The 25,049-nt window shown below is 36.5% G+C and overlaps 2 protein-coding genes across 4 annotated transcripts in view; one reads left to right on the top strand and one right to left on the bottom strand.

Annotated features, from left to right (window-relative positions):
• Positions 1-5,019, top strand: part of PAICS (phosphoribosylaminoimidazole carboxylase and phosphoribosylaminoimidazolesuccinocarboxamide synthase) — a 16,828-nt gene extending 11,809 nt beyond the window's left edge. Inside the window, exons 5-10 of the mRNA XM_032224602.1 lie at positions 797-976; positions 1,078-1,191; positions 2,466-2,549; positions 2,642-2,825; positions 2,992-3,150; positions 4,511-5,019. Of these exons, the coding sequence (XP_032080493.1) occupies positions 797-976; positions 1,078-1,191; positions 2,466-2,549; positions 2,642-2,825; positions 2,992-3,150; positions 4,511-4,677 (888 nt within the window). The 3' untranslated portion in view covers positions 4,678-5,019. The remainder of the gene's footprint in view (positions 1-796; positions 977-1,077; positions 1,192-2,465; positions 2,550-2,641; positions 2,826-2,991; positions 3,151-4,510) is intronic.
• LONRF1 (LON peptidase N-terminal domain and ring finger 1) lies at positions 4,812-25,049 on the bottom strand. Of its 3 annotated transcripts, XM_032224597.1 has the most exons (12): positions 24,393-25,044; positions 21,014-21,132; positions 17,847-17,969; positions 17,128-17,280; positions 16,710-16,863; positions 16,473-16,569; positions 15,282-15,396; positions 13,504-13,625; positions 12,357-12,515; positions 12,107-12,269; positions 8,575-8,727; positions 4,812-8,143 (listed from the first exon to the last, which is right to left on the bottom strand). In XM_032224597.1, exons 1-12 carry the CDS (start codon positions 24,775-24,777, stop codon positions 7,985-7,987), a joined length of 1,902 nt encoding a protein of 633 aa, XP_032080488.1. In that variant the 5' UTR covers positions 24,778-25,044; the 3' UTR covers positions 4,812-7,984. The 3 variants fall into 3 exon arrangements, with proteins under 3 accessions (XP_032080488.1, XP_032080489.1, XP_032080490.1); XM_032224598.1 differs by lacking the exon at positions 8,575-8,727 and having other exon boundaries at positions 24,393-25,045; XM_032224599.1 differs by lacking the exons at positions 4,812-8,143; positions 8,575-8,727 and adding an exon at positions 10,535-11,918 and having other exon boundaries at positions 24,393-25,049.

Below are 25,049 nucleotides of genomic sequence, written 5' to 3'. Positions count from 1 at the left end.
CGCTGAGATTTGAACAGCTGAACTGCTGAACTGCAGTCAGCTGAAGTAGCCTGCAGTGCTGCATTTAACCACTGCGCCACCTCGGCTCTTTTGCAGTGGTTCAGTTAACAACTGTGGCAAATAAAGGTAATGTTAGGTGTAACTCACTTGACCGCCTTGTTTAGCAACAAAAACATTCTGGTCCCGAATGTTGAGAACTGCCTGTAATAACTTCAGAAATGTTTTGTTTGTGTTGAGTGAAAGCTTGGGATAGGCCATTTATTTTTCAGCCTGAGAGCATTCTCTCTTTAGACTTCTGGCAGGAATGGTCATCTGCACTGGGAAGCATCTGTCAGAGGAGGCCACAAGAGAGCAAGTAGCATCATACATCATATCATTCTACAAAAAAAATACAAATTACATCATTGCGCCCCTCCTCAAACTTTGGGACACCAGGGACTGATTCTGTGGCGAAAGGGGGGGGCGTGGTTTTCCGTGCTGCCTGCATCACATGCATGGGACTTCACTTGTTTGTGCAGTCCGGTTGCTGGGCGGTCCATAGACAGGAGGTTGTGGACCCCTGGTTTGAAAGAAGTGGTGCATGGCATTATAGTGCTGTCTTCTGGTTATATAAAGCAGGAAAGAAGAAAAAGAGCTATCAGAAAGGCCCACCCACCCAAAACGATCACTTACAGAGCTACCCTCAACTAAATGCGCAGTGGAAACTGTTGCTTGCTTCTGTGCGGAATGGAGAAGTTGAACTTTATCGCTAATGAAGATATCAATTATTCCAATAAAATCTCACTTTTCATCACAGGATGATGCAGCAAATGATCCACAATGGTCTGAAGAGCAAATTATTGAAGTTAAGTTTAAGCTTGCTGGCCTTGAAATTGGACAAACAGAAGTAGATATCATGGCCCAGTCCACCCGAGCTATTTTTGAGATACTTGAAAAAGCTTGGCAACCCCAGAATTGTACGCTGGTGGATTTGAAAGTACGTACATTTGTATTTTAGATCTTGGCTTTTAAAATAAGGGATGAAAGTATTAGATTAAACTAATCTTTCCTTTCTTGTGTCGTGTTTCCATTTTTTAGGTTGAGTTTGGTGTTAATATAGCCACAAAAGAAATTGTCCTTGCTGATGTAATTGATAATGATTCTTGGAGGCTGTGGCCATCTGGAGATAGAAAACAGCAAAAGGACAAACAGGTAATTCCATTTTCAGTGCAGATTCTGAAAATAAGCCAACATTGCAATTTTACAAGGTGTATGTATCTGTGCTGTGAAACCTGTTTCTGTTCTCCTTAAGCTTCTACGTTTGTTTCTTCCCGTGAAACAGAAGTTGGGAAAGAAAATGGAGGAAAGCCAAATTCTACAGTTAAAATTGGAAAACTATTAGTTATCTTTCCTTCTGCTAATTTATTTGTTTTCTGATAGACATTTCAATTATCCATTAAAATAATATGTGTGTGTGTGTATGTATATGTGTGTGTGTGTGTGTGTGTCAGTGGTGGGTTTCAAATCCCGTTCTAACCGGTAGGGTTGGAACGGGGCAGGTGGCGTCCTCATGGATGCGTGCATTGCACACATACGTCTTAGTGACTTTGCAACACTCCAGCTGCTCCGTGGAGCGTTGTGCAGGTGCTGTATGCGCCATGCACCTGCGCAGAAGCTTTTAAACACTGGTAAGGAGCTCAGGCGGGTGGGCCCTCTGGAGCACCATACCGGAATGGTATCCGCTGCTCCGGGCTGGCTCCAGTACGCATGTACCGGGGCGTACCGCCTGCAACCCACCACTGGTTTGTGTATACCCATAATACATAACACATTTTAACTTAGACTTTTCTAATCAATAATAGTTCCGGCAATGATAAGGCACATTTTTAGATAATAGCTATTAATACCTACATATTCCAGCAATAAGAGGAAATGAGTGAATGCAAAATTCATATTCCAAAATATTGTTTACCTCATAATGATCTACAAAAAGCATCCTTCAGATATGCTGTTGCGTCTGGGGCTACTATTTGATGTAAACACGTATTAATATGTGTTAAATGTTAGTTACAGCATAGTGAAGTATGATTTTATTAATCATATACACATAAATTATCTTAACTTGATAAAGGAGATCTAGGTAAGCACATGGCCTTGCCTCTGAGTGATAGGTAAAAATTAGGAAGTTTCAAGAAACGAATTGGAAAGACAACAACTTATAAATCACATTATTGGACTTCTGGGTTAAAACTAGATTATAAATATGTGTATGCACTAGTCAGTTAATTATAGTATTGGTAGTTTATGGAGATATGAGCTCGGTTAAGGGTGTCAAACTGGTGGCCCGCAGGCCACGCCTACCACAGCTTCGTGAAGGGAGAAACATCACATGACGACAATGTAATGCGGCGAATTTGACATCTGTGAGGTAGGGGAGTCTCTTGTATTTTATATGTAATCTTTTGTTCTTTTGTGTGTCCTTTTAGTCTTACCGTGACCTCAAAGAAGTGACGCCTGAAGCACTGCAAGTGGTGAAAAGAAACTTTGAATGGGTGGCCGAAAGAGTGGAGGTACTGAAACCATCTATGAGATATGGAAATGGATAATCCACATCACTGTTTTTCATACTTTTAAATTGTCTTTTGGTCTTCTTTTCTATTAGCTGTTATTGAAACCACAAACTACACAAGGCAGAGTAGTTGTCCTCATGGGTTCCACTTCTGATCTTGGTCATTGTGAAAAAATTAAAAAGGCGTGTGGCAGTTACGGTGTGCCTTGCGAATTACGAGTGACTTCTGCTCACAAAGGACCAGATGAAACACTGAGGATCAAAGCTGAATATGAAGGTACTTAACTCAAATTTGTCTAAATCGCCTATTTTAGTGAACTATTGTTTTAAGTTCAATAGCCATCTCAACATTAATTCCTGTTTTAAGGAATGAAAATTAATAGATAATCTGTTTGGGTGAGCGTGTCTGTATCACATTGATGTGTTTTTGTTTGTGTTTTCAGGGGATGGGATTCCCACAGTGTTTGTTGCAGTGGCTGGGAGAAGCAATGGCTTGGGACCCGTCTTGTCTGGAAACACAGCTTATCCAGTTGTAAATTGTCCTCCCCTCTCAGCTGATTGGGGTGCCCAGGATATATGGTCATCCCTGAGAATGCCTACTGGTAAAAGTTTTATCATTTTAACACTGAACAAATTATTTTTTGGGAGATAGTAAATACTTGAAAGTAAAGTCATAATATTACTTTCAGCTGTAGTTCTGTTCAAAATAATGATAAAGTTAGAATGAATGAATGCCTTGATTCTAAATGTACTGTTTCTACTGTGTGTGTATGTGTGTGTATACATAACAGAAGATTATGGTCAAAAGCAGTATTTAATAAAAATTGCAGTAGTTGGACTCCCCCCCCCCAATGAATAAAATGATGAGTTTCATTGTAGTTAAGATTCTGAAAGACATGAATATATCATTTATTCTATAAATTTAACCTCCTTCATACTTTCCTGGGCAGTGCTTAACGTTTGTCAGCATTATGCTTAGACTGGTTATTTTTTAGCTTTTCTCTTACCGCCCAACAAAGATAATAGATAGAAAGATGCATTAAAGATAAAAGGTAGAAACTGTGATAACTCACCAACGCCTACAAGTAGGATTCAACGTACAACTATGGGTGGAACCAGAACTTCCATTGCTGAGTGATGTGGTCATTCAGTGGGTAGAATCATGCCTGATATTACCTTTCTGTGCCCTGCCCTGGTCGTTAAGCAAATCAGTAAGCAATTACAGCTTCCCCCATTACACCTGGGTTTGCTGGGAGACTCCTGGAAAGGTTGTAAATGGTGATCACATGACCCTGGGATGCTGCAAACATAAATTCATGCCGCTTGGCAAGTCCTGAATTTTGATCATACGACTGCAGGCATGCTGCAATGGGTTGTGATTGTGAGGACCAGTCGTAAGTTCAGTTTTTGTCATTTTGAATGGTCTTTAAATGATGGTTGTAAGTTGGGGACTACCTGTGTACTCTCAGAGACTGTTGGATACATTGACTCTCCCAGTTACCACACGATAGCAATCAGGGGATTCCATGGGCTTAGTTATTTCTCAGCAATTGGTCCACTGAGGCAGATGCACAGATAAAGAAGTATCTTGAACACACTTGAGGCTTCGCTTGTACAAATTTCATGCAGTATGAGGGGGGGGGTGTTGCTTCCAAACTTTAGGTTTGTTCATGCTTAGCTTGCACAACCCTGGTGCAGACTTGGCCAAAGGAACATGCTCTGTTAAACTCTGTAAACATTAACTTTCTAAAAAGTTATGCTCCTTCTCTAACTTGAACAAGTTTCAGTTCTGAAGAGAAATTTTGGTATCTTGTCTTCCACATTCATCTGAAATGTTCTGTATGAATTGTTAAACATTCTATATTACATATCAGTTTTTCTTGACACACTAAAGATTATCTAATGGCAATGCTATTACAATCACACATTTCAAAAATTAAAAATTTTCTTGTTTTTTAATAGGTCTTGGCTGTTCCACAATTCTTTCACCTGAAGCTGCTGCCCAATTTGCTGCTCAGATTTTTGGTTTGAATGACCACTGTGTATGGGCCAAACTGCGATCCAACATTCTGAATACATGGATCTCCCTAAAACAGGCTGACAAAAAGATGAGAGAATATACTTTATAGATGAATTCTAAAGCCACGGTTTCATTTCAATTTCCAGAATTGGATGGCATATCATTCCAAGTATAAGTACTAATGGGGAACTGTTCCTAATCTATTTTATGATAAAGAGTGGACAGGTGCCCTTTTGTGTTCTAAGCTTATTGTAAACAACTAATCTTGTATTTTCTAGCCCAATGTAACTTGAAAGCAGAGTTATGTGCATTGAGGTAGAATAGATCTTAACTGACCCATCATGACTGGTTATTAAAAGAGAAATATTACCTGTGTCGACTTGTAACCCTGTACAGAATATGCCATATGGTGATTCTCCTAAAATTTATATTAAAGATAGCAATGCCATTAGTAAATGGACCAATTTGCTTTTGTTCTAGAATGTGGCCCACTATGAAATCAAATATATGACAAGTTATTCAAGATGTTAAAAGTATTTTTTGTAGGGAACGTTCTTACCAAAGCTTTTTCTATAATTGGCTTTAAATACAAAGCTGATAATATATAAAGCTAATTAACCGTTGACCTTCAAATAGCTTTGAGCAAGCCTTTGTAACTTTTAAGTTATAAAGGCCACAGGCAATTTACCATGGTAGACCTTACAGAAATACCTGACGCACCAGTTGTTTGATGGCCAATGGTGATGGCAATGAACTTGGCAACTATGAAGATTCGGCTTTGAAAAATGCCAGGATGCCACATAAGGCTGCTTGATGAACTGTATGCAGCCTGGGATCAATATCTTGGGCAGAACTGATTTTTTTTTTTATATCACGGCCAGCATGTTGACAATGTGTTTTATCAATTACAAACTGACTACCATATTATTGCTTAAACCAATTGAGTTGAAACTAAGTCACACTAAAGGCAGCATTGAATTTCAAGGTTAATTTCAAGGCCAATATACTGACACATGTACCTATTTGGTTTCTAACTCGGCCACCTATCTTCATGCAGAGACAATATGCCCATATAGGGCTTCTGTCATCCTTGTTATTTTACTTTAGCTTTTCTAAGATTCACTTGTATCACTATGTAAGATTGGAGAGTTGAAATGAACATGGAAGGTCTTCCAGTCTAGCTGTCTGGGTGGTGCAGGTATTCTACTATTTCAGGCAAATGGCTGACTTGCTTGAAAATATCTAGTGAAGCACCCATGACACTCCAGGAGGCATGACTTCATTTTGCTTAATAGCACACAGAAAAACTAAATGCTTGGCGTATGGCACTAATCATTTTTAAGTGGTTATATGCAGATCTATCATTTGGCCACATGACTTTTAAATTCAATTAACCTTTACCTTATAATGGGAAGATGCATCTTCAAGGGAATACAAAACTTAATGCAATATTAGACATTTTATAATTACATATTCTACTTATTAATAGAATTATATGCGGTTCCACCCATCAACTACAAATTAAAAACAATCTGTCAATTATTCATACAAAAGCATTCCTTGCAAAGTTTCTATACAGCAGTTGAGCTGCTGGGCTAAGACAGGGGATATACAGCGATGTTGAGCCAGCCAAGCAACCTTTCAATGCTGCTGCTACATGTGTAAAAATGAAACTCCAGGTCAAAAAATGGGAGACGTAGATATATAGATGTATGTATCTAACTTGCCTTCTTTACATTAGATTTCATCTAATAATTTATTCCAAAAACCATTCGTTTTGATGGCATGAACTATTGGTGCATTTAATGTTCAGTTTTAATAATCCCTAATTTGAAAGTTTCCAAAATACATTAATTAGTGTTAGTCAGAAAAACTTATTTGAACAGAGCGAAACAATTGTTTTGTCCCGGACATCAAAATAATTCAATGCCATGATGATGTAATGGAAACTACTTTTACCCAAGTTCTAGAAGGCATTGTAAATGCTTAAAATCTCCCAAAATATTAAGAATTCTGATCACAATTAAAAATATAAATTTTAAGTTTATTGAAAATTAAATATTTGCAAAAGCAAGATTTTTAACAAATAACTTTGTAAAATGAATCACAATCAAGACAGACATTTGAGAAACTACAAAATGAACCTATTGGCAAGCAGACTGCCATCTTCTGTGTGGCAGTACAGTTTGATATGAATAAGGCATGGAAATCTGCATTTTCAAACTTCTGGGTTCCAGAAATTAATTTTTAAGAATCCCACTTCAGTAGTTCCCAAATATGAACATCTTATATTTAAAAGTACAGTGACACAGCAACAATTCAAAAATATTACTGATTATTTTTCCAAATGCAGACTTTGTACATAGATTTGATGTGTAAATTTAAAAATGGTTTTTATTACTGTGAACCTAGGGTTTTAAGAGAAGACATATTCCAGAAAGTATTGGATACTATAGATTTTTCTATCCAAAGTTGGGAGAAAAAGATCCAAATGGAGGAAGAAATGTGACTCTGAAAATGTCCTAGTACCATCAACCTTAGTACTTTCTAGCATTTAGAAAATATTAAAAAGGAGGTTGTTACTTCAAAATTATACAGCTCACTTGACTGTCTCTCATATGCTTCAACTATGAAGGCTTCATCAGACATGAAATAGATGTAGATAAATTAATTCTTAGAGAAGCGAGGTCAAGGAGACCTTTTCCTGAGACGCTTTTCCTCTCAATTAATGGGAATCCATGAAGCCTGTTAAAAGTTTCATCATCAGGGCCCAACAGTGTTGCTATGTCTGCTTAATTTTGTTATATACTGAATAGATCATTTAACCTTTTAATTGATTCCAAATAACATATACTAGTAGTCATCTATGTCTAATTTTAGTCACACAATATATGTAACACAGTCACGGTGGCAACAGCTTCTTGGAAGTATTTTTCAACTGTTCTTTAATATGGCTCCAAATTCATGTAATAATTTCACAAGAAAATTGTGCCAAATTTACAATTAAATACTTAAAGCAGAACTTTGCTCTACAAATTGACAATACATTTAAATAATTGTGCAAATAGCAACAAGGTGCTGCTGTAGCTGAGGCAACTTCTGATTTGCAAGATTTTGAATTCATCTTTAATACTGTAAACCTGAACTGACAAATTTTAAATCTTGCACTTTCCACCATAGTAGTCAGTGGAAAATTTTGACAATATGATACATTCCATTTGTATATAGTGCAAATAAATATTTTGCTGCTAGATTGCGTACGTGCAATATTAATGGCATCCTTCTAATTGAACAACTTGATATAGGAAAAAAAATTCCTAATAGTTCTCAAATCAGGACTAAAAGTGCAAATTTTGCAAGAAAAAATATCAGCTGAAGTTACAGCCATACTGTTATATTAAGGTCCTGGCAATTAATTATTTGGACTGGTCTCTGGAAAAATAGGTTAATATAGCTTGAATTTTTATCAAGCGTTCTCTCAAAGACTTCATAGAAAGCACTGAAAGCTGATATTTAGGATCCACAGGAAGAACAGCTAGAAGCCACCAACACCATGCAGGTCCATCAGCGGTTTCCTAAAACAAACCAAATTAAAAGGAAATAAAACAAGATTAAAATTTAGGACAAAAATAATATAATGGTGTGGTTATGTAATTGAGTTTAAAATGAAAATATTTCCTAAACATAAAAAATAACAGTTCTCTTGACTATAATTTTTCATAAAATGCAGAAGTAAACTACTTAGCACACTTAAAAAAACAAGGGTGTTTAAAATGCTAGGCTAAATGTAGTCAGCAAAATTCCAGATCTAACTTTTTAAAAAGTCAGAATTAATCCGAACTGGATTCCCCCCCTGCTTTTTCAGTTATGCAGCCTCTCTGGTTTTGGCACTTCCTTTTTTTGTCTCACCTTCCTTAAATCTGTTAATTTAGTTACTGTATAACTCTACTAGAAAAACAAGTGAAGGTCACACTGGCAATTGTCTGATACTATAGTCGCTAAGTACCTGCAAGTTTTCTTCCTTCTCTGGCATTGGACCAAAGTACTGAAGTATTTGGCTATGAAATTTATTTCTTAAGCTTTGAAACCAGCTACAAGCCTGGTTGTAAACAATATTATGGAGCTCTTGGAGTTTTCTCATCTCACCTTCATCTTTAACCTGCACATCAAGAAAGTATAGTGTAATCACTACATTAAAAGTTAGCCATGAAACTGTATACAAATTACACAGCTAACATGGTATATAAAAATAGAGTTCAATCTTTACAAATGGAAAAGGGGGGGGGGGTGAATTACAAGGCAGCTCGCTTCAAAATACCAGCAAGTAGGATCACAAAGCAAGTTGGTGTGGTCAATCATTCAAAGCTTTGAGAACTGAGAATGAGCTACTGGCTTAAGCAGTGTTTTCCAGCTATCCCTATCTCAACTGATTTCCCAAAGCATTTCCTGAATTCACTTAGCAATAGTTAGCTATTACTGGGCCATGGCTAACTCCTTATCCAGGTGTCAGTTTGATAAGACTTTAAATTCAGTGGAGCAGTTGAGATTCAGTGTTTCTTCTGCACTAGGATTATATTAGGAAAACATGTGAAAGCTTGCAATGTACAATGAAATAAATGGGAAGGCATAACAATGCCATAAAAAGGATGTCTCATCAACAAAGGAGCCCTACAGTGAATAATATGTACAACAGGATTTCCAAACATTTTTAGGGTAAATATACTTTAGAAATTTTGAAAGTATGGCAGCTTCATGAGGATATAGATTGATTCATGAGGATATAGCCTATGATAAAATGTATTTTACCAGAAAAAAATCCCAAATTGTTTGCCAACATCTCCATATAATTCTTAAAGCACCATCTACCATTTCTGCATAAATCTGACATTTTTAAAGGTAGGTGAATAAATTTCATGGCAAAGCACCAACCAGTACAACTGACCATTATTTTTTATTTTCTAAGAGTAGCGATGGGTCTGTGATGACTGGAAAAAAAGAACTATCAAAATACCTCACTCAGTTGGATTCCTGAGATAAGTTGTACATATGTTGGAATGTGCATTTTATATAACAGTAATAATGACAGCTAATAATATAAGACCAACCTGGAGCAGTTACCAATTATTATTACTACAAAGAGCTAGTTCAGCTAGAAGATTGTTCTTCAAATTGAACTAGTTACTTGACTCCCTAGTAACAAATGAGGAATAGTGTCTAAAATTAAGTTGAATCTTAAACAAATTTGTTTTTGAAGAATATTAAAAAAAAACAAAGCTTTAGTATCCCCTATACAATAATCCGGTAAAGAGATTTCTAAACTGAAAAAAGTGGTATTCAAGTTGAAACTTTGTCTCATCAACATAAAGCTTTATCCTTTATTTAACACAGAGAAATGCTAACTTTTTTTCAAGTTAAATAGTTATTGAATTTCAAAACACTATGTCACTGGAAAAGGTTACGTCCTAACCACTCATTTAGCTATGATGGTACTGAACAAATGATCCTTTTGATTTGTCCTCAAATTTGGCAACTGGCAAATATTTATGACAGTTGCAAGGTCCCAGAGTCATATGATCACCTTTTGTGACCTGACAAGCAAAGTCAATGGGTAGTCAGATTCTCTTAACAACCATTACTAACTTAACAACTACTGTGATTTTCTTAACAACTGTTGCAATATAGGTCATAAAATGTGGCAAAACTCACTTAACAACACACTTATCTTAGCAACAGAAATATTGGCCTCAACTGTAGTCATGAGTTGAGGACTATCTGTATAATTTCAAATTGGGAAAAGATCTGGTTGTTGTAGCCAAAAAAGATCTTACAATTCCCTATAGAATCTACATCAAAATAATCTACTTGGTCCCAACACAAATGAAGTAGCATTATGAGAAATAAGAGCATCTCAGGCTGCTGCTTTAGTTTGCAGCATGCTAATTCTCTTTATTATTATTTTTAAATGAAAAAGAACCCTGGATTGTAAGGTAAGGCCTTTCACACAAGTTATTCATGGCTGAATCACCTCCTGCTTGGACTATTGCAATGTGCACTAGATCAGAGGTTCCCAATCCCCGGGACACAAACCAGTACCGTTAGGAACTGGGCCGCACAGCTGGAGGTGAGCGGCGGGTGAGCGAGCAAGTGAAACTGAAACCTTCCCCTCCCCGTGCCAAAAAGTGTGGGGACTGTTGCACTAGACTACTCTTAAAGATCACTCATAAGCTACTTGGCCAAAATGTAGCTAATGAGTTAGTTGGGAAGTTTCCATGATTGTCCATGTCACATCTCAGCTTTGTGAACTGTCTGGCTAGTGGTAGGTTCTCTGGTGTCATTGGTCCCTTTTGCCTGTTTACCTACATGTCTACCTTTCTGCTCTCATTGCCTACTATCAGACTAAGTAGAGGTTGGCATACTTCACCTTTATTTGATCTCCATAGCCACCAATGTCAATGAGTGACTCTGGGCAGTGTACACTTAAAACAGTGATAGCGAACCTATGGCACATGTGCCGGAACTGGCACGCAGAGCCATCTCTCCATCCAGCCGTTGGCTGTTGCTCTTCCAGATTCAGGCACGCACATGTCAGCCAGCTGGTCTTCACATGCGCATGCATGCCAGAAACTAGAAGACCAGGTGACCGGCACGCACATGCATGCTGGAAACCTAAAGCTCAGCTTCCTGGCACACATATGCATGCCGGGAAGCTGCTCTTTGGGTTTCTGGCGCTCCCCTGCACGCGCGCTCCCGTTTCGGCACTGGGTGCCAAAAAGGTTCGCCAACACTGTCCTAAAGCATAAAAACCAAAACATTGATACCAGGTGTAACAGCATTGTCATCCAGTGACATCTAGGAGATATGTTTTCTCTGCAACTGTACCTATGTTCTCCCTGGTCTCCATATGGCTCCAACTCTGCTTAAAAATATGGCTCTTTTAGCAGGCCGATTAAAGATCTGCTCTGGGACAATGCTGTTCACTTTCGTGATTTTGACTAAGCAGGTTTATTTTTTCCTCCATTTTCTTTAACTGAAATGTAGCTTTTCATCCAAAAATATATGTAGGCAACAAAATAACGTATGGCTTTTAGACTCCAAAAGCGTTCAATAAATCTCACCATCAAAAATTATTTTATCCTAAAAAAAGGTTACTTGATCAAGCAGCACATAATTACTATATTACATATTTGTTACTATTTTGATAACTGTATTTGAGCATAATTAGTTTCCTTTGCAATATGTTCTATATTTATGCATTTTATATTTATTTAAATACATGTTTCTGAGATGTCTGTGTCTTTCACAAATCTTCAAAGGGATCCATGGCCCAAAATATTTAAGAACCTCTGGCTTCTATAAACAAAACAATTAAATTAATAATTTGCTAACGTGGGATCTAAATGTAATTCTATGCACTGTACAGAATTACTGAAAGAATCCCTCCCTTCCTCCTATCAAATTAAGGGAACGCTGCACATTGGAGTAGGGCTACAATAGTCAAGGTGTCTTCTTGTAGAGGCAAAAATAGATGTTTTATGTACCTTTATGTCTTCTAAATCCTCAATGTCTGCAGTGCAATAACCATCCTTCATTCCTCTTCGAATAACTCGGAATCTCTTTAATCCAATTGTGTCGACAACCGATCGCCCATCTGGCAGATAGTCAAGATTTCTAATGAACAGCATGCAGCCATAATCTGCAAATCTACAAGAAAGGGATACTGTTGTCAATGGCCATCTTAAAAAAATTATTTTATACATTTTGGTTTTGTGATTGTGATTATAAACCTACCCATTTTGGGGGTCTTGTACACACATCCCAAATTGTTTTGTTCCAGTTTCTATACTTCTTCGAATCATCAATCTATATCTTGGTTCAAACACATGGAGGGGGCAAGGCACAGTTGGGTAGGCCAAAGTGCAAACGAAGATAGGGACATTCCTGGTCAAACTTAAAACAGAATGCAGAAAATAAAATGTTAAAATTAGAATTCTACCATGCAGGAAGATTTAACTCAAGATATTTCATTCCTTGCCAATAACCCCACCCCCCCAAACATTATCTTATATCCTTGTGCATTTTCTTCAAAGTGAATGGACCACTAGTCCAAAGCACACTGCCAAATTGTGGCTTTGAATGGATTTTCATTCAACTTGTAAAATTATAGATAGCACTATTTTTCTTTTAATATAAGGAAAAATAGTGCTATCTATAATTTTACAAGTTGATTATTTACAAGAAGTGATTATTTTCTCCATAGTCTGCTGCATATTAATTCTTATATAATCACAAACCCTTTCAGTAACTTAACCAAACCCTTAAAGTTAACATAATACTATTAACAAAGAATGTTAAAAATCTTTTTCCACTTAACTGCATAAATGGATGTTTTCATTAGTAAAATTTTTCAGTTTGGTTTGTAGTAAAAATTTACTACATGTTATTCTGTATGATTACTGACCAAAACAACTTATTCTTTGTTTTAAATGACTGTTAACAAGCTTCATTGCACACAAAAACATACATATATATATATACATATACATATATATGTTATATTTATGCTGATAAATAAATAAAGGGAGACTAGTATAGATCTATTTCAAGCTATTTAGCTCTCATCAGCTAGCCACACCCTTGTTGGGAATCGAACCCACAAGGGTGTGGCTAGCTGATGAGAGCTAAATAGCTTGAAATAGATCTATACTAGTCTCCCTTTATTTATTTATCAGCATAAATATAACAAATGTAACAAAAAGGCAACAGTAAAAAATATTGGGTTTCTGTCTGGATGGTCTCTTGTGACGAGCCGAAGACAGAGAGTGGAAGTGTGACCTTCCTCCCATATTTGGGCATACCAGGGGTTGTGACTTTAAATATATACATATATATACATATACACATACACATATATATATATACATACACATACACATACCTTGAGAGTTCAGCTATTTCTTCATCATTAATTCTTTTTCTCTCAGATAATTCAGTAGGCAAATACTTCAATATTAGTTCTTCAAGCAACTGTGTGGTGCTGTATTCCCTACGTGCCAAAAACTAAATGAAAGATGAATTGTTAAGCCATTATAATTTCTTAAATAAAAACTGCAGGTTTTTTCATATCATTTCATATTTTTCCTATCTTTCCTATTACCTATTCCTTTTAGCATCTTATGACTAACAACTTTGTTGTTGTATCTTATGATTTGAGGATTGCTTTTATTTAGTATTCTATGAGTATTCCTTGTGTCCAATCACACTTGGCCAATAAAGAATTCTAATTCAGTTTTAAAGAATTAAGCAGAAAACAGCTGACCGTACTGAACTTCATCTCTTTCCCTTTTATACATTCAGAGAAATATATCATGCTAAATGAGAAAGTGAATGAATTTTTCAGTATGGGTGTTTTTAGAAATCCACAAAAGTAACAATCATAGTGTCTGCTCTTTCATTTGCCCAAATTCTGATGCCCAATGCTTGCGTATATAGGCAGCTCTTGGATGTAAGGGAAGAATAGAGCAGTGATGGTCCATAACAAATGTGAAATGCTGTGTCAGAAATAGAATGGCACTGGCAGTCTGCATTCTGCCATATCATCTCCGTCTATCACCCCTTCTGACACAAATTAGATTCCTTTATGGATATGCATCCAAGTCCTGCAGCTGACCACTAATGCTTGGACCTCTGGTTGGGCACCTTGCACTTGTATGTTCCAAAGCACTTGCTTCCACTATACGTATCTGACTGCATAGTAATACCATGTTTCCCCCTTTTGACCCCCCCCCCAATAAGCGCTTGGCCTTATCTTCAGGGAGGTCTTATTATTTTCGAGGTGCAGGAAGCGGCGAACTTGGTCACGTCATGGCTGCTATTATGTTGCAATATTTTCAGGGAGGGCTTATTTTTGGGGGAAGGCTTATTTTAGCACATGCATTCAAAAGCCCAATTGGGCTTATTATCTGGGGAGATCTTATTTTTAGGGAAACAGGGTACATACTGCTTAAGCAAGGCCTGTATTAAGCAACAACACAGGCATTAGCTGGAAATAGAATATAATCTTTTTTAATGAAATGTCCCCTATTGAGAAACTCTGTTCACTCTTGCTATTAATTCCCCAATTTTATGAAAAAAAAAAGATGTAAGGCAGTTCATAACTAAAAATCAATGATATTTTAGTATGCAGTTACCCATTTTTATACATTTAAAATAGTAAATGTGATAAAATTCTTACATGTTAAAACTGATTTTGGAGATTCTTAAAATAGTAGGAGATCTTGATTAAACTTGTCAGGAAAAAGACCCATTTTATATTAACCTACATTTTTTTCCTTACATTTTTAAGAGGAAGATGTTGCAAATGGAAGCCATTTCCATTGACAGAATAAATGATTATAGCAATAGCAGTAGACTTATATACCGCTTCATAGGCCTTTCAGGCCTCTCTAAGCGGTTTACAGAGAGTCAGCATATTGCCCCCAACAATCTGGGTCCTCATTTTACCCACCTCGGAAGGATGGAAGGCTGAGTCAACCCTGAGCCGGTGAGATTTGAACCGCTGACTATTATTATTGATTATTATTATAATTGATTATTATTATGATTGTAATAATCCATTGATTATGGATTATTACAATTCCACCAGTGTTTTTCAGCTTTTGATTCAAACTTGCTTCATGATATATGTGTCTTATAAATGTTCATAAAAAGCATTACCTCTTTTAAGTTTTCTTTACAGAGGGGACATTCTGGAGCATGGTCCAAACAGCGTTGTAAACAGTTCTTGCAGAATGTATGGCCACAGGGTGTTGTCACAGGATGAAGGAAAAGCCTAAAAAAAGGTTGCAAATTTTAGTGAATTATCATAAAGATGCAAATACAAATGAATCAGAAAAAAGTAACTTGAAGGATTGCAGACAAAAACTGTTACTAAATATAATTCTCGACTTATGACCACAATTGAGCTCAAAACTCCTGCTGTTAAGTAAGACATTTGTTAAGTGAATTTCACACTGTTTTACGACCTTAATTGCCACAGTTAAGTCAATCATTGCACTTGTTAAGTTAGTCACATGGTGTTAAGTGAATCTGGATTCCTCATTGACTTTGTCAGAATATCACAAAAGGTGATCACATTAATCAGGGACGTTGCAACCAGTGTAAGTATGAGTCAGTGGTCAAGCATCTGAATTTTGATCAGGTGACCATGGAGATGCTGCAACAGTCATAAGTGCGAAAAGTAGTCATAAGACACTTTTTTCAGTGTCGTCGTAACTTTGAAGTGTCACTAAGCGAACTATTGTAAGTCAAGGACTACCTGTATTTATTAGTAAGTTAGAGAACTGGAACATTTCAACTAGCAATTTTATTTTATTTTACTTTGTGTCTTTGAATCAGTGCTGATTCCTGGAGACTGCCAGTACAAGTCCCTCCAGTTTTCTTGTTAAGAATTCAGAAATGATTTGCATTGCCCGATTTCTAGCCTGATGCCTTAATTGCTATCCCAAACTGGCTCTCCAGCAAAGAAAGCCAGAAACCGGAAACTTTTATAGATGGATTAAGCCATTTTTTTTTTCATTTCAAGATGAAAATAGGTGGATAGTATGCTAATATTATTTATGAGTGTCATTCTGAGGACTCCTAATACTACTAAAAAAATATCTCTGAAGCCACCCAGTCCTACAATAAGCTAGTTGTTAAGCATACATTTTAAAGAAATCAACCAAATATGGTTAGAACTTATTTCTGAAACCTCACCTTATCTTATTAAGGGATTTTGAACAAATCATGAGAATGTTTTCATAAAGAAATGATTTTAGTAGCTTCTGTGCACTGAGTTTAATCTTAAAGCTTCCTACTATATACTATCATAAAAAGACCATAAATGTTGAAATCAGACTGTATTACCTCAAACACAATGAGCATTCAAAGTCTGTTACATCAACCAAATTTTCTGGAACTATTCCACAAGTGGTTGAAAAGGTAGCATTCCCTTTTGGAGTTTCTAAACAAATTAAAACATGAAATAATGTGCATAACTCATAAAGTAATACGTGTGACTAAATATTTGTTTTCTTGTTTCCATCTTCACAAATAGTAGCATTTTGTTCAGAAAAAAAGGCAACTTCCTTTCAGAATAAGTACCTTTCTCTGGGCCAGAAAGCAATGGTTCAGAAGATACTCTTTTTAATACATTGTCTTTGGCATCTTTTTCTACTGAATCAAGAGAATTTGCAGACTGGGCACGTTGCAAACTTCCTCCAACAGTGTCTAGTGTAACTTGCGGCTCTTCTAAGACCTATAAGAAAAGATGAAGAAACAAAAATCAACCTCTTCTTTACATTTTTGATAATGAAATGATAACTAATATTCCATTAGCAGATTCAGTTTTCAGTATTCTATCTTTATTTCTTGAATATATGTACTGACCATTTCAATTAACTGACACTGAACTTTCGTTAATCAGCATTAAAACGTTTTCAAGAAACACATAAATGGAACACAAATCTAAAACCGGTTCCAGTGATCTTCATAATTATTTTGCTGGAGAATATTTACTTACTGACACTGGGGTGAGCTGTAAGCAATCATAAGACTCTTCCATTTCAAAGGCAGAGCTTTGTTTAAGTTGTTTACTTCGAACATATGAAGTATTTAAAGCAGATTCTTTCAATGTCTCACTAATGTTTTCTGGTGACAGCAAATTACGCAGAATCTATAACATTGACATTAAGGAATAAAATATAACAATTATTGCATTTCATAAGTAACACAAATAGATTTCTTCAATATTGTACCAATATTTAGACATTAAACAACTCATAATTCTCCACAATCTGAAAGATGTCTGAGAATAACCACAAAACCTAATGTTACTCCATTGTGTAATCTTACTCCACACGTACTTTTATAGTTACAATTTTCTGATGACATTTTGTTTGAATATTAGTTATCTATAACATTAATTAAAATGAAAGCAGTAGTTTCATAACAGTATTGTATGGTCCTCATGTACTTCCTAGAGTCTATTGTGTGATACAGAGAATATAATTCCTAGATTTTGTCAGAGGGTTTTGATGACATAAATACTGGTTTTCAGTAGCCTAAATACATTTCTTGGACTCTTACAAAAATTTCCCCCTAAAACCACTCCCCATCTCAACAGCATGAAAATCTTTATTTTATTATTATTTTCAATCAGGATTTGCCTCCGTTCCAACTTAATTTATTAAACAAAAATAAGTCTGACCAGAAAAGCTATTTATAAAAATGTGTAAATACCTTTTTTGCTTCTACTTTTGCTAAAACAAATCCTTCATCAAGGGATAGGCAATGAAGAAAGACCTTTAAGGCATCTTCTACAGAACCGGCATTATTAAGTATTGTTGCTCTTCTGAAATATACCTGTAAGATGATATTATGTATTAATATAAGACACGTTTATTGTGATTGACTTTGCTGTACAAACCTAATCCTAAGCATGTTTTTTTCTGACGCTACTAATACTTCTTGTTACTAGGTTTAAGTTTGTTTTTAAAAATGTTGCTAGATTTGCTGATGCTAAAACTAGAACTAAAATAAATCATAAAGACATGAAGCTAATGGAAAACAATAATATACTACATTACTTATAGAGGAAATATTTTGGTCCAATTTTAAAATATATAATTACATCTGCTTTATTTTATTAGGCATTTAAGAAAATGTAAGGAAAATAAAGCATAAAGTGGATAAAGAGTCAATATACAAGAATAGTATTTTAAATATTTCATTGATTAGTCTTTAATAACAGATTACACTATGTTGTTTTAAAATTTACAAATCAGTGTAAGAATCCAAGTAACAGAAATATCAACAGCAATAATTAATGCAGATAAATTTTAAAATGATATTAAGTATTACAGCATTAAGTATTACAGTAATTGAACACTTTATATTAAGAGAAACCAAAGTTTGAGATGTGATACAAGCTATATATAAAGTTATAATAGCAAAATAGTTTCCAACTTGAATTAAATTGTGTTATCATATTTACATTTGAAATACAAAGTTATTCTGGATATTATAGTGTATACTGCCAGGGCTTAATTAACCATTTTTCTGCAGAAATAAATGGGTTCTAATAAGAAACTTACAGTATCCTTACAATATTTACTATATATAAAGCTAATTTGGTATATTTTGTTTCAATATCAGGTTTAGTGGTATTTATTTTTAAAAATATTAGGTTGGGAAATTGAGCTTCTTAAATTTGTTTCATTCTATTAGAAATATTTCCCAAAATTGTTGAGCTTTACTTCATTGCCAGCAGCAACAACAAAACAATTCAACATAGCCATTATTTTCCAAAAATTTTAGAAAATGAGCTCTCCATTTTAGTACCAGAGAAATATATCAGTGATAAAACATCTTAAGTGCTGTCTAAGTATAACTTTCAGTATAAATTTAATTTTTTTTCTTCCAATGAAATTTCCATTGCTGTATATTAATTACTATATTGAACTTCTGCATCCATTTAATCATGTAGTCTTTAACATCTTTTGTCTCTGCCGTTGGTTTCATCCACAATTTATAAAGAAAACTCAGCAAATGATCTGAATTTTGTCTTATGAAACTCATCATTAAATGCTGGTCACATGGAATAATACTAATGAATCTTTTCAGTACATCAACTGAGAACCATTTCAGAAACAGGAACTGAACATATACTGTAGGTCTAAGGTTGTATATTTGGACTGTATATATTCTCTTTTCAGTACAGAATAGTAAAACAAGTTTACTCTGTGATAGATAAAACTCTAATTCAGTGGTAGTCAACCTGGTCCCTACCGCCCACTAGTGGGCGTTCCAGCTTTCATGGTGGGCGGTATGGGTTTGCTGCAACTCTGCTTTATAAATTTTATAAAGTTAAGTTACTTCCCTACTTTATAAATCACCATTACTGTGGAACCGGTGGGCGGTTAGAAATTTTTTACTACTAACAGAGATACAAAAGTGGGTGGTAGGTATAAAAAGGTTGATACCCCCTGCTCTAGTTAATCATATAGTGATATGTATAAATTTGGGATACATAATTTAAAAGTACATTCACATTAGATTCAACAGTTCAGGACCACATGTAACTGCCCCTAGTATGACATTTCTGCCATGAATTGAGAATATATAGTCTATAAAACAAAGAAAGGAACAGAATGTTTGCAAGTTTCCTGTCAAAGCATGAGCTTTTGAATCTTCCTATATAATATGCAAGTCATAATGCTTCTTATTGCTTTGGTAATTATCAGGGAGGATAAGGAGATGTCACCCACAAATTACACACCTTGCAAATCTTTATATTCTTAATAATACAAATTACACTACCAAATATAGTACTTGTAGTTTACACATTCAAACAGCCTTTACTTCGGAATCTTCCAGAATTTTCTCTTGCCCATTGACTTGATATTATATGTAGATAGTTCTCGACTTTATAACCATTGTTCTAGCAACTGTTCAAAGTTACAATGGTTTTGAAAAAAATGACTTAAGACCACTCCTCACACTTAATGACTACCAAAGAATTCCTAAGTCCACATGATCAAAATTTGAATGGTTGGCAACTGGCATGTATTTACTGTGGTTGCAGAATCCCAGGGTCATGGTGATTGCCATCTGGCTTATGACAAGCAAAGTCTAATGCAACCAACCACGTGATTCACAAGTGCAGTGATTTGCTTAACAACTGTGGCAAAGAAGTCATAAAATTGGGTATGACTCACTTAACCACCTTGCCTAGCAACCGAAATTTTGGTTCCAATTGGGGTAAATCAAGGACTACCTGTAATATGTCCAGATACTGGCCATTTATTTTATAGAATTAAGGATGAATAGCCATTGTACCCTATTTCAGATACTTCAAGTTTGAGTCAAATATCCTTACAATTGCTTTCAGAAAAGAGGAAGAGTCTCTAATCTATGGGTTGGATATAGTCAAAGACTTTTTTCTTACAGGGGAGCCTTAGCCCTGCTCCCATGTCATTTTCCATAGCTGATTGGGGTCATTTGATTATCTGATTATATTATTTGATGATCTAACTTGTAAAAAACCTGTGTCAATGCCACAATTCTGTAGGACTCAGCCATTTTTATCACTAGAACTTTGATCAGGGGGGCTCTGGGATTCTTTTTTCCCTTTAATCTGAAAATCCCTGCAGCCTGAAAAAGTTTGAAACCCATACTGAGAAATGTTTTCTGCATCCTACAGAATGGCAGCAATGATACAGATATTTTCCAAGAAATATGCATTATACTTACTTAAAAAAAATAATTTTAAAAATCCCGAACAAAACAAAACCAGAACTACTTTTGTGCATAATTTATTATTTCTTATGTTGACCTCATAGATACATTATGGAAAAATACAGAAACCTATGCTAAGTTAAGTAACGTCATTTTGGGTTTATACTTACCTCAGGCCAATTTGGCATTTTAGCAGTAACAGCATTCAGTTCATCTAGTGCAGATTTAAATTCTTGAAGACTAGCATAAGATTCAGCTCTGTAAATTCTTAACATTAAATCACCGGGATCTAAAAGAAATGTACACATATGTAGGACACAGTTTACTGAATCCAACTGTAAAACTCTGTAATTTAAACAGCATATGTAATATAAACAGAAAGCTAGTATGAAAGCTAGTAATGATTCAGACAGTGAATTCTAGTCCCGCCTTAGGCTTGAAAGCCGGCTGAGTGACTTTAGGCCAATCTCTCAGCCTATGATGTCAGGCTTGCGTGACCATCCCTATCACACCCACTGGATCAACATTTGATTGATCTGAAAAGCAGCCTTGCACCTGTGAGGAAAAATAAGAAAAAAGTAATATAAACCCAGAGAACAGATATTCAGATGGTAATATAATCATGCAGGAAAATGCCTCTATGATTGAAGAAGGTAGATCATAATTTACATAAGATCATATGTAAATATATTTCTTAATGTGCTAACGAGCAAAGAGGGCATAATTCAATGCTTCCTGTCTTTTTTTCAGTAGTACATTTTGTAACTGATAGTTCCATAAAACAGTTACTTACAAATACAAAAAAAGAACAGCCAAAATCAATGCAACTTTTGATTAAAAGTTTACTAATCTTCATTTTAAAGGCCATTTGCTTATGGCAGGGATGTTAGGAAAGAGCCATGCATCTTCAATGTCATGGGAAGTTGTGACATTGTAAAAAAAACAAAAGCACATAATTTTAAAAGAACCCTCAAGCGCTAATTATAAGCACGAGTTCTTTTAAAAAAAATATTAGCAATTTAAATAAATTTATGAAGAAATTTATTTTGTTTATTTCTCCAAACTGAACCTAGGAATAATCAATTACATTATAGATTAAATATTGTTGTCTTTCTTTTCTAATGTGTTACTAATGGTGAGGGGGAAATGAAATTATATTCATATTCAAACTTTTTTCTGATAAGGTTACATCAAAATCTGCACTCAAGAAAGCAATGCAAAGGCAGCACAACCAAAATTATATAATTGCTGTCTTGGCGACACAACTTTAGTCAATAACTTGCAATTTTTAAAACTGTCAAAAGGCTTTATTACTCACACTTGAAGGTTGGAACCTTATTGTGTTAATGCACAATAAGAAAAAGCATTTAGAGTAGAGCTGAAGTACTTTATAACTGACTTCTTAAGACCTGGTGTTTACAACTTCTGTTAATAAAGTCCGATGCTAGATTATGTAAACAAGGCACATTTTAAACTTTTGTTTTTGTTCTGTTTTGTTTTAAACTTTTACAAAAATAACTTATAGTATGCTTTTGCATTAGTTTACTGCTACTCCTCTCCATGCCTATTAAGTCAGACTGCAGACTTTTTCTCATTATCTAATATCTCAGACACTCAGAATCATCCTTTATAATATATATAAAAGCACTGAATTGAGTGTTTGTAATGTTTTGCAATATACAGTATATATATTGTTAATATATACATTAACTGAGTTCCTTGACAAAACAATCAAGTGTAAAAGATCCTTCAACAGGAAGAAATCTGGTTTTAAATTTCAAATTGAAGCTATGCTAACCTGATTAAATTGTTTCTTTTCCTGCATGTTTTAATTTTATGAAATTGCAAAATGAAGCTCACAGAATCTGAAGTACAAAATAAAAACTGAGCAATGTTCCTAAAGAATAAGTCTGTTTCACAAATGTGTGCACTTTGTCATGAGAAATTATCAGAAAAACAATCAAATTTTGTGTCATGATGGCTACCAATCTGTATACATAAAGAAAGCAATATAATTAAGTACCCTTAATATTTTTCACATTACATTCTAAGTACTATTTAAGAATGCACTAAGTTGCTAACTGAATTACACTAATCTCTTGACCTTGGTATATGCAAATCTTTGTCCAGCATTGTGTTGTGAAAGCACTATCTGCCTATCTATTATATCACCAGCAATATTATACAATATTTCCCCTTCCACACCCACATTTCCTTATGTAATCAGCACCAGTAGGTGAATTATCTAAACGCTTGAGGGAGGCTGCCTATAATCTTCCTTTCCCTAAAATTACTAGGTCATTACGAGTGATTCATAATCCTCCAAACAGGTATAGGAAAACATTTTTCAAGGCATTTCCTAAAACATATTAGCTTGTCCATCTAAAGATTTCCTTATTTTACCAGGGGAACAATTCTGAAGATGTCTTTTGAAATGTGATGGCTGTCTCTAGACAACTACAGCACAAAGTAAACTGTCTCTCAGTTGCTACGGTAAGGATGCACATCCTGAAGAATGTATCTAAGTAAACTTTCCATCTGTCTGTCTAAGGAAATATCATGCCAACTTCTGTATCTTCTGCAGAACTGTATACAGCCAAGTATAAAACAACTTTGGTGTGATATTTGCAAACTGTTTTAGGATAACTACCCTTTCACATCTCCCCGTAAATTTCTTTATGATTAGCCTTTTTATCTTTACATATACATTAAGAAAAAAATACCAGTGTATCTGTCTAAAATCTCTATTTCTTACAGCAGCCAGCAAAAATACAGGTAGTCCTCAACCTACGACCACAATTGGCCCAGGTTTTATGTGGCTAAGTGAGAAATTTGTTGAATGAGTTTTGCCTGGTTTTTTACGACTTCCCTTGCCACGTTTGTTAAAGTGAATCCCTGCAGTTGCTAAATTAGTAACCCAATTGTTAAGTGAATCTGTCAAAAGGTCAAGATCACACAACCAGGGGGGACACTGCAACCGTCATAAATATGAAGCGGTCCTCAGGCATATCTGAATATAAATCACACACCTGTGGAGAGTCTATTAACAGTCTTGTGCGAAAAATGGTTATAAGACACTTCTTTCAGGGCCGTTGTAACTTTGAGCGGTCACTCAAATGACCTGTTGTAAGTCGAGGACTACTTGCGCGAGGGATTGAAATTGGACTGACTTGTAGGTGACTTTCACTGGAAAACTAGCTTGGACTTTCCAGTGCAAAAAAAAGAAGCAAAGGCGGCGTATTTCATTATTACACAACATAATCCGTTGAACCCATCTTTGAACTTCGAGAAGCCCCGACAAGCCGGGGATCTGCAACTTCCCGGGGTCACCGCAGGCACAAAGCATCCGAGGCTTTTGCAAAGCTCTAATCCGCCCCAGATCCCGGATCCTTTGGCACGCCACGTAACCCTCCTCCTCGGGCTCTTTTCACGGCCTACTAACCCGGGACCGGAGACCCCTTCGCGTTCACACGATCGTCTGACTCGCAATTGGGGGGGGGGGAGTTGTGGGAAGGAAGTTGACGGCGGGCCTCCCTCCGGTGCCCTTACCCTTTCGGAGCGCCTGGTCGGCGGCTTCCCGAGCCTCGCGGGGCCGCCCCTGCCGGAGCAATTCGGCCAGCCGGCGCCACGTCCGAGCCCTGGCGCACTCCGCCGGGAACCACTTCTCCGCCAAGTGAGCCAAGACCACGGCGACCGTGGTGCCGGCCAGCGGTTCCCCGCAGTGACGGCAGCGGGCGTGAAGTTTCTCCCGGAGGCAGCGGCGGCAGTAGGTGTGCCCGCATGGCGCCGTCACCGGCTCGCCCAAGAAGCTGAAGCAACCCCAGCAACGGAAGAGCTCCGACGGGATTTCCCAGAGCCGCGGCAGCCGCTCCCGCGCGCCGCCAGCCGGGTCGAGAGCCGTCCCGGGGCTCGCCGCCACCGGCGAGGACGCCATGGCTTCCCTCCTGGGTTTCCTCCGCCGGGAAGAAGACGGGGGAGAGCGGTTCTGAGGGGAGGGAAGTACAAAAGGGTCCCACAGCAGCCGCCGCTCGCCGAGCTCTCCGGCCGGCAATGGGGCGGCCGTCGAGCTGGGGGCGTGTCCCTCTCTCTTTTTTCGGCGCGCGCGCTTCAGCTTCCGGCAGCCTTGCGCGTGCGTTCGTTTATTAGCCGTTAGGCAAGCGCGCGCGCGCGCCCTCGTTCCTTCTCTTTCCCCGCCCCTTCCTCTTT

The sequence above is a fragment of the Thamnophis elegans genome, chromosome 9, assembly GCF_009769535.1.
Source record: "Thamnophis elegans isolate rThaEle1 chromosome 9, rThaEle1.pri, whole genome shotgun sequence".
Taxonomy (NCBI): domain Eukaryota; kingdom Metazoa; phylum Chordata; class Lepidosauria; order Squamata; family Colubridae; genus Thamnophis; species Thamnophis elegans.
Note: the sequence above shows the minus strand (reverse complement) of the source record. Positions and strands in the feature narration are given on the sequence as shown.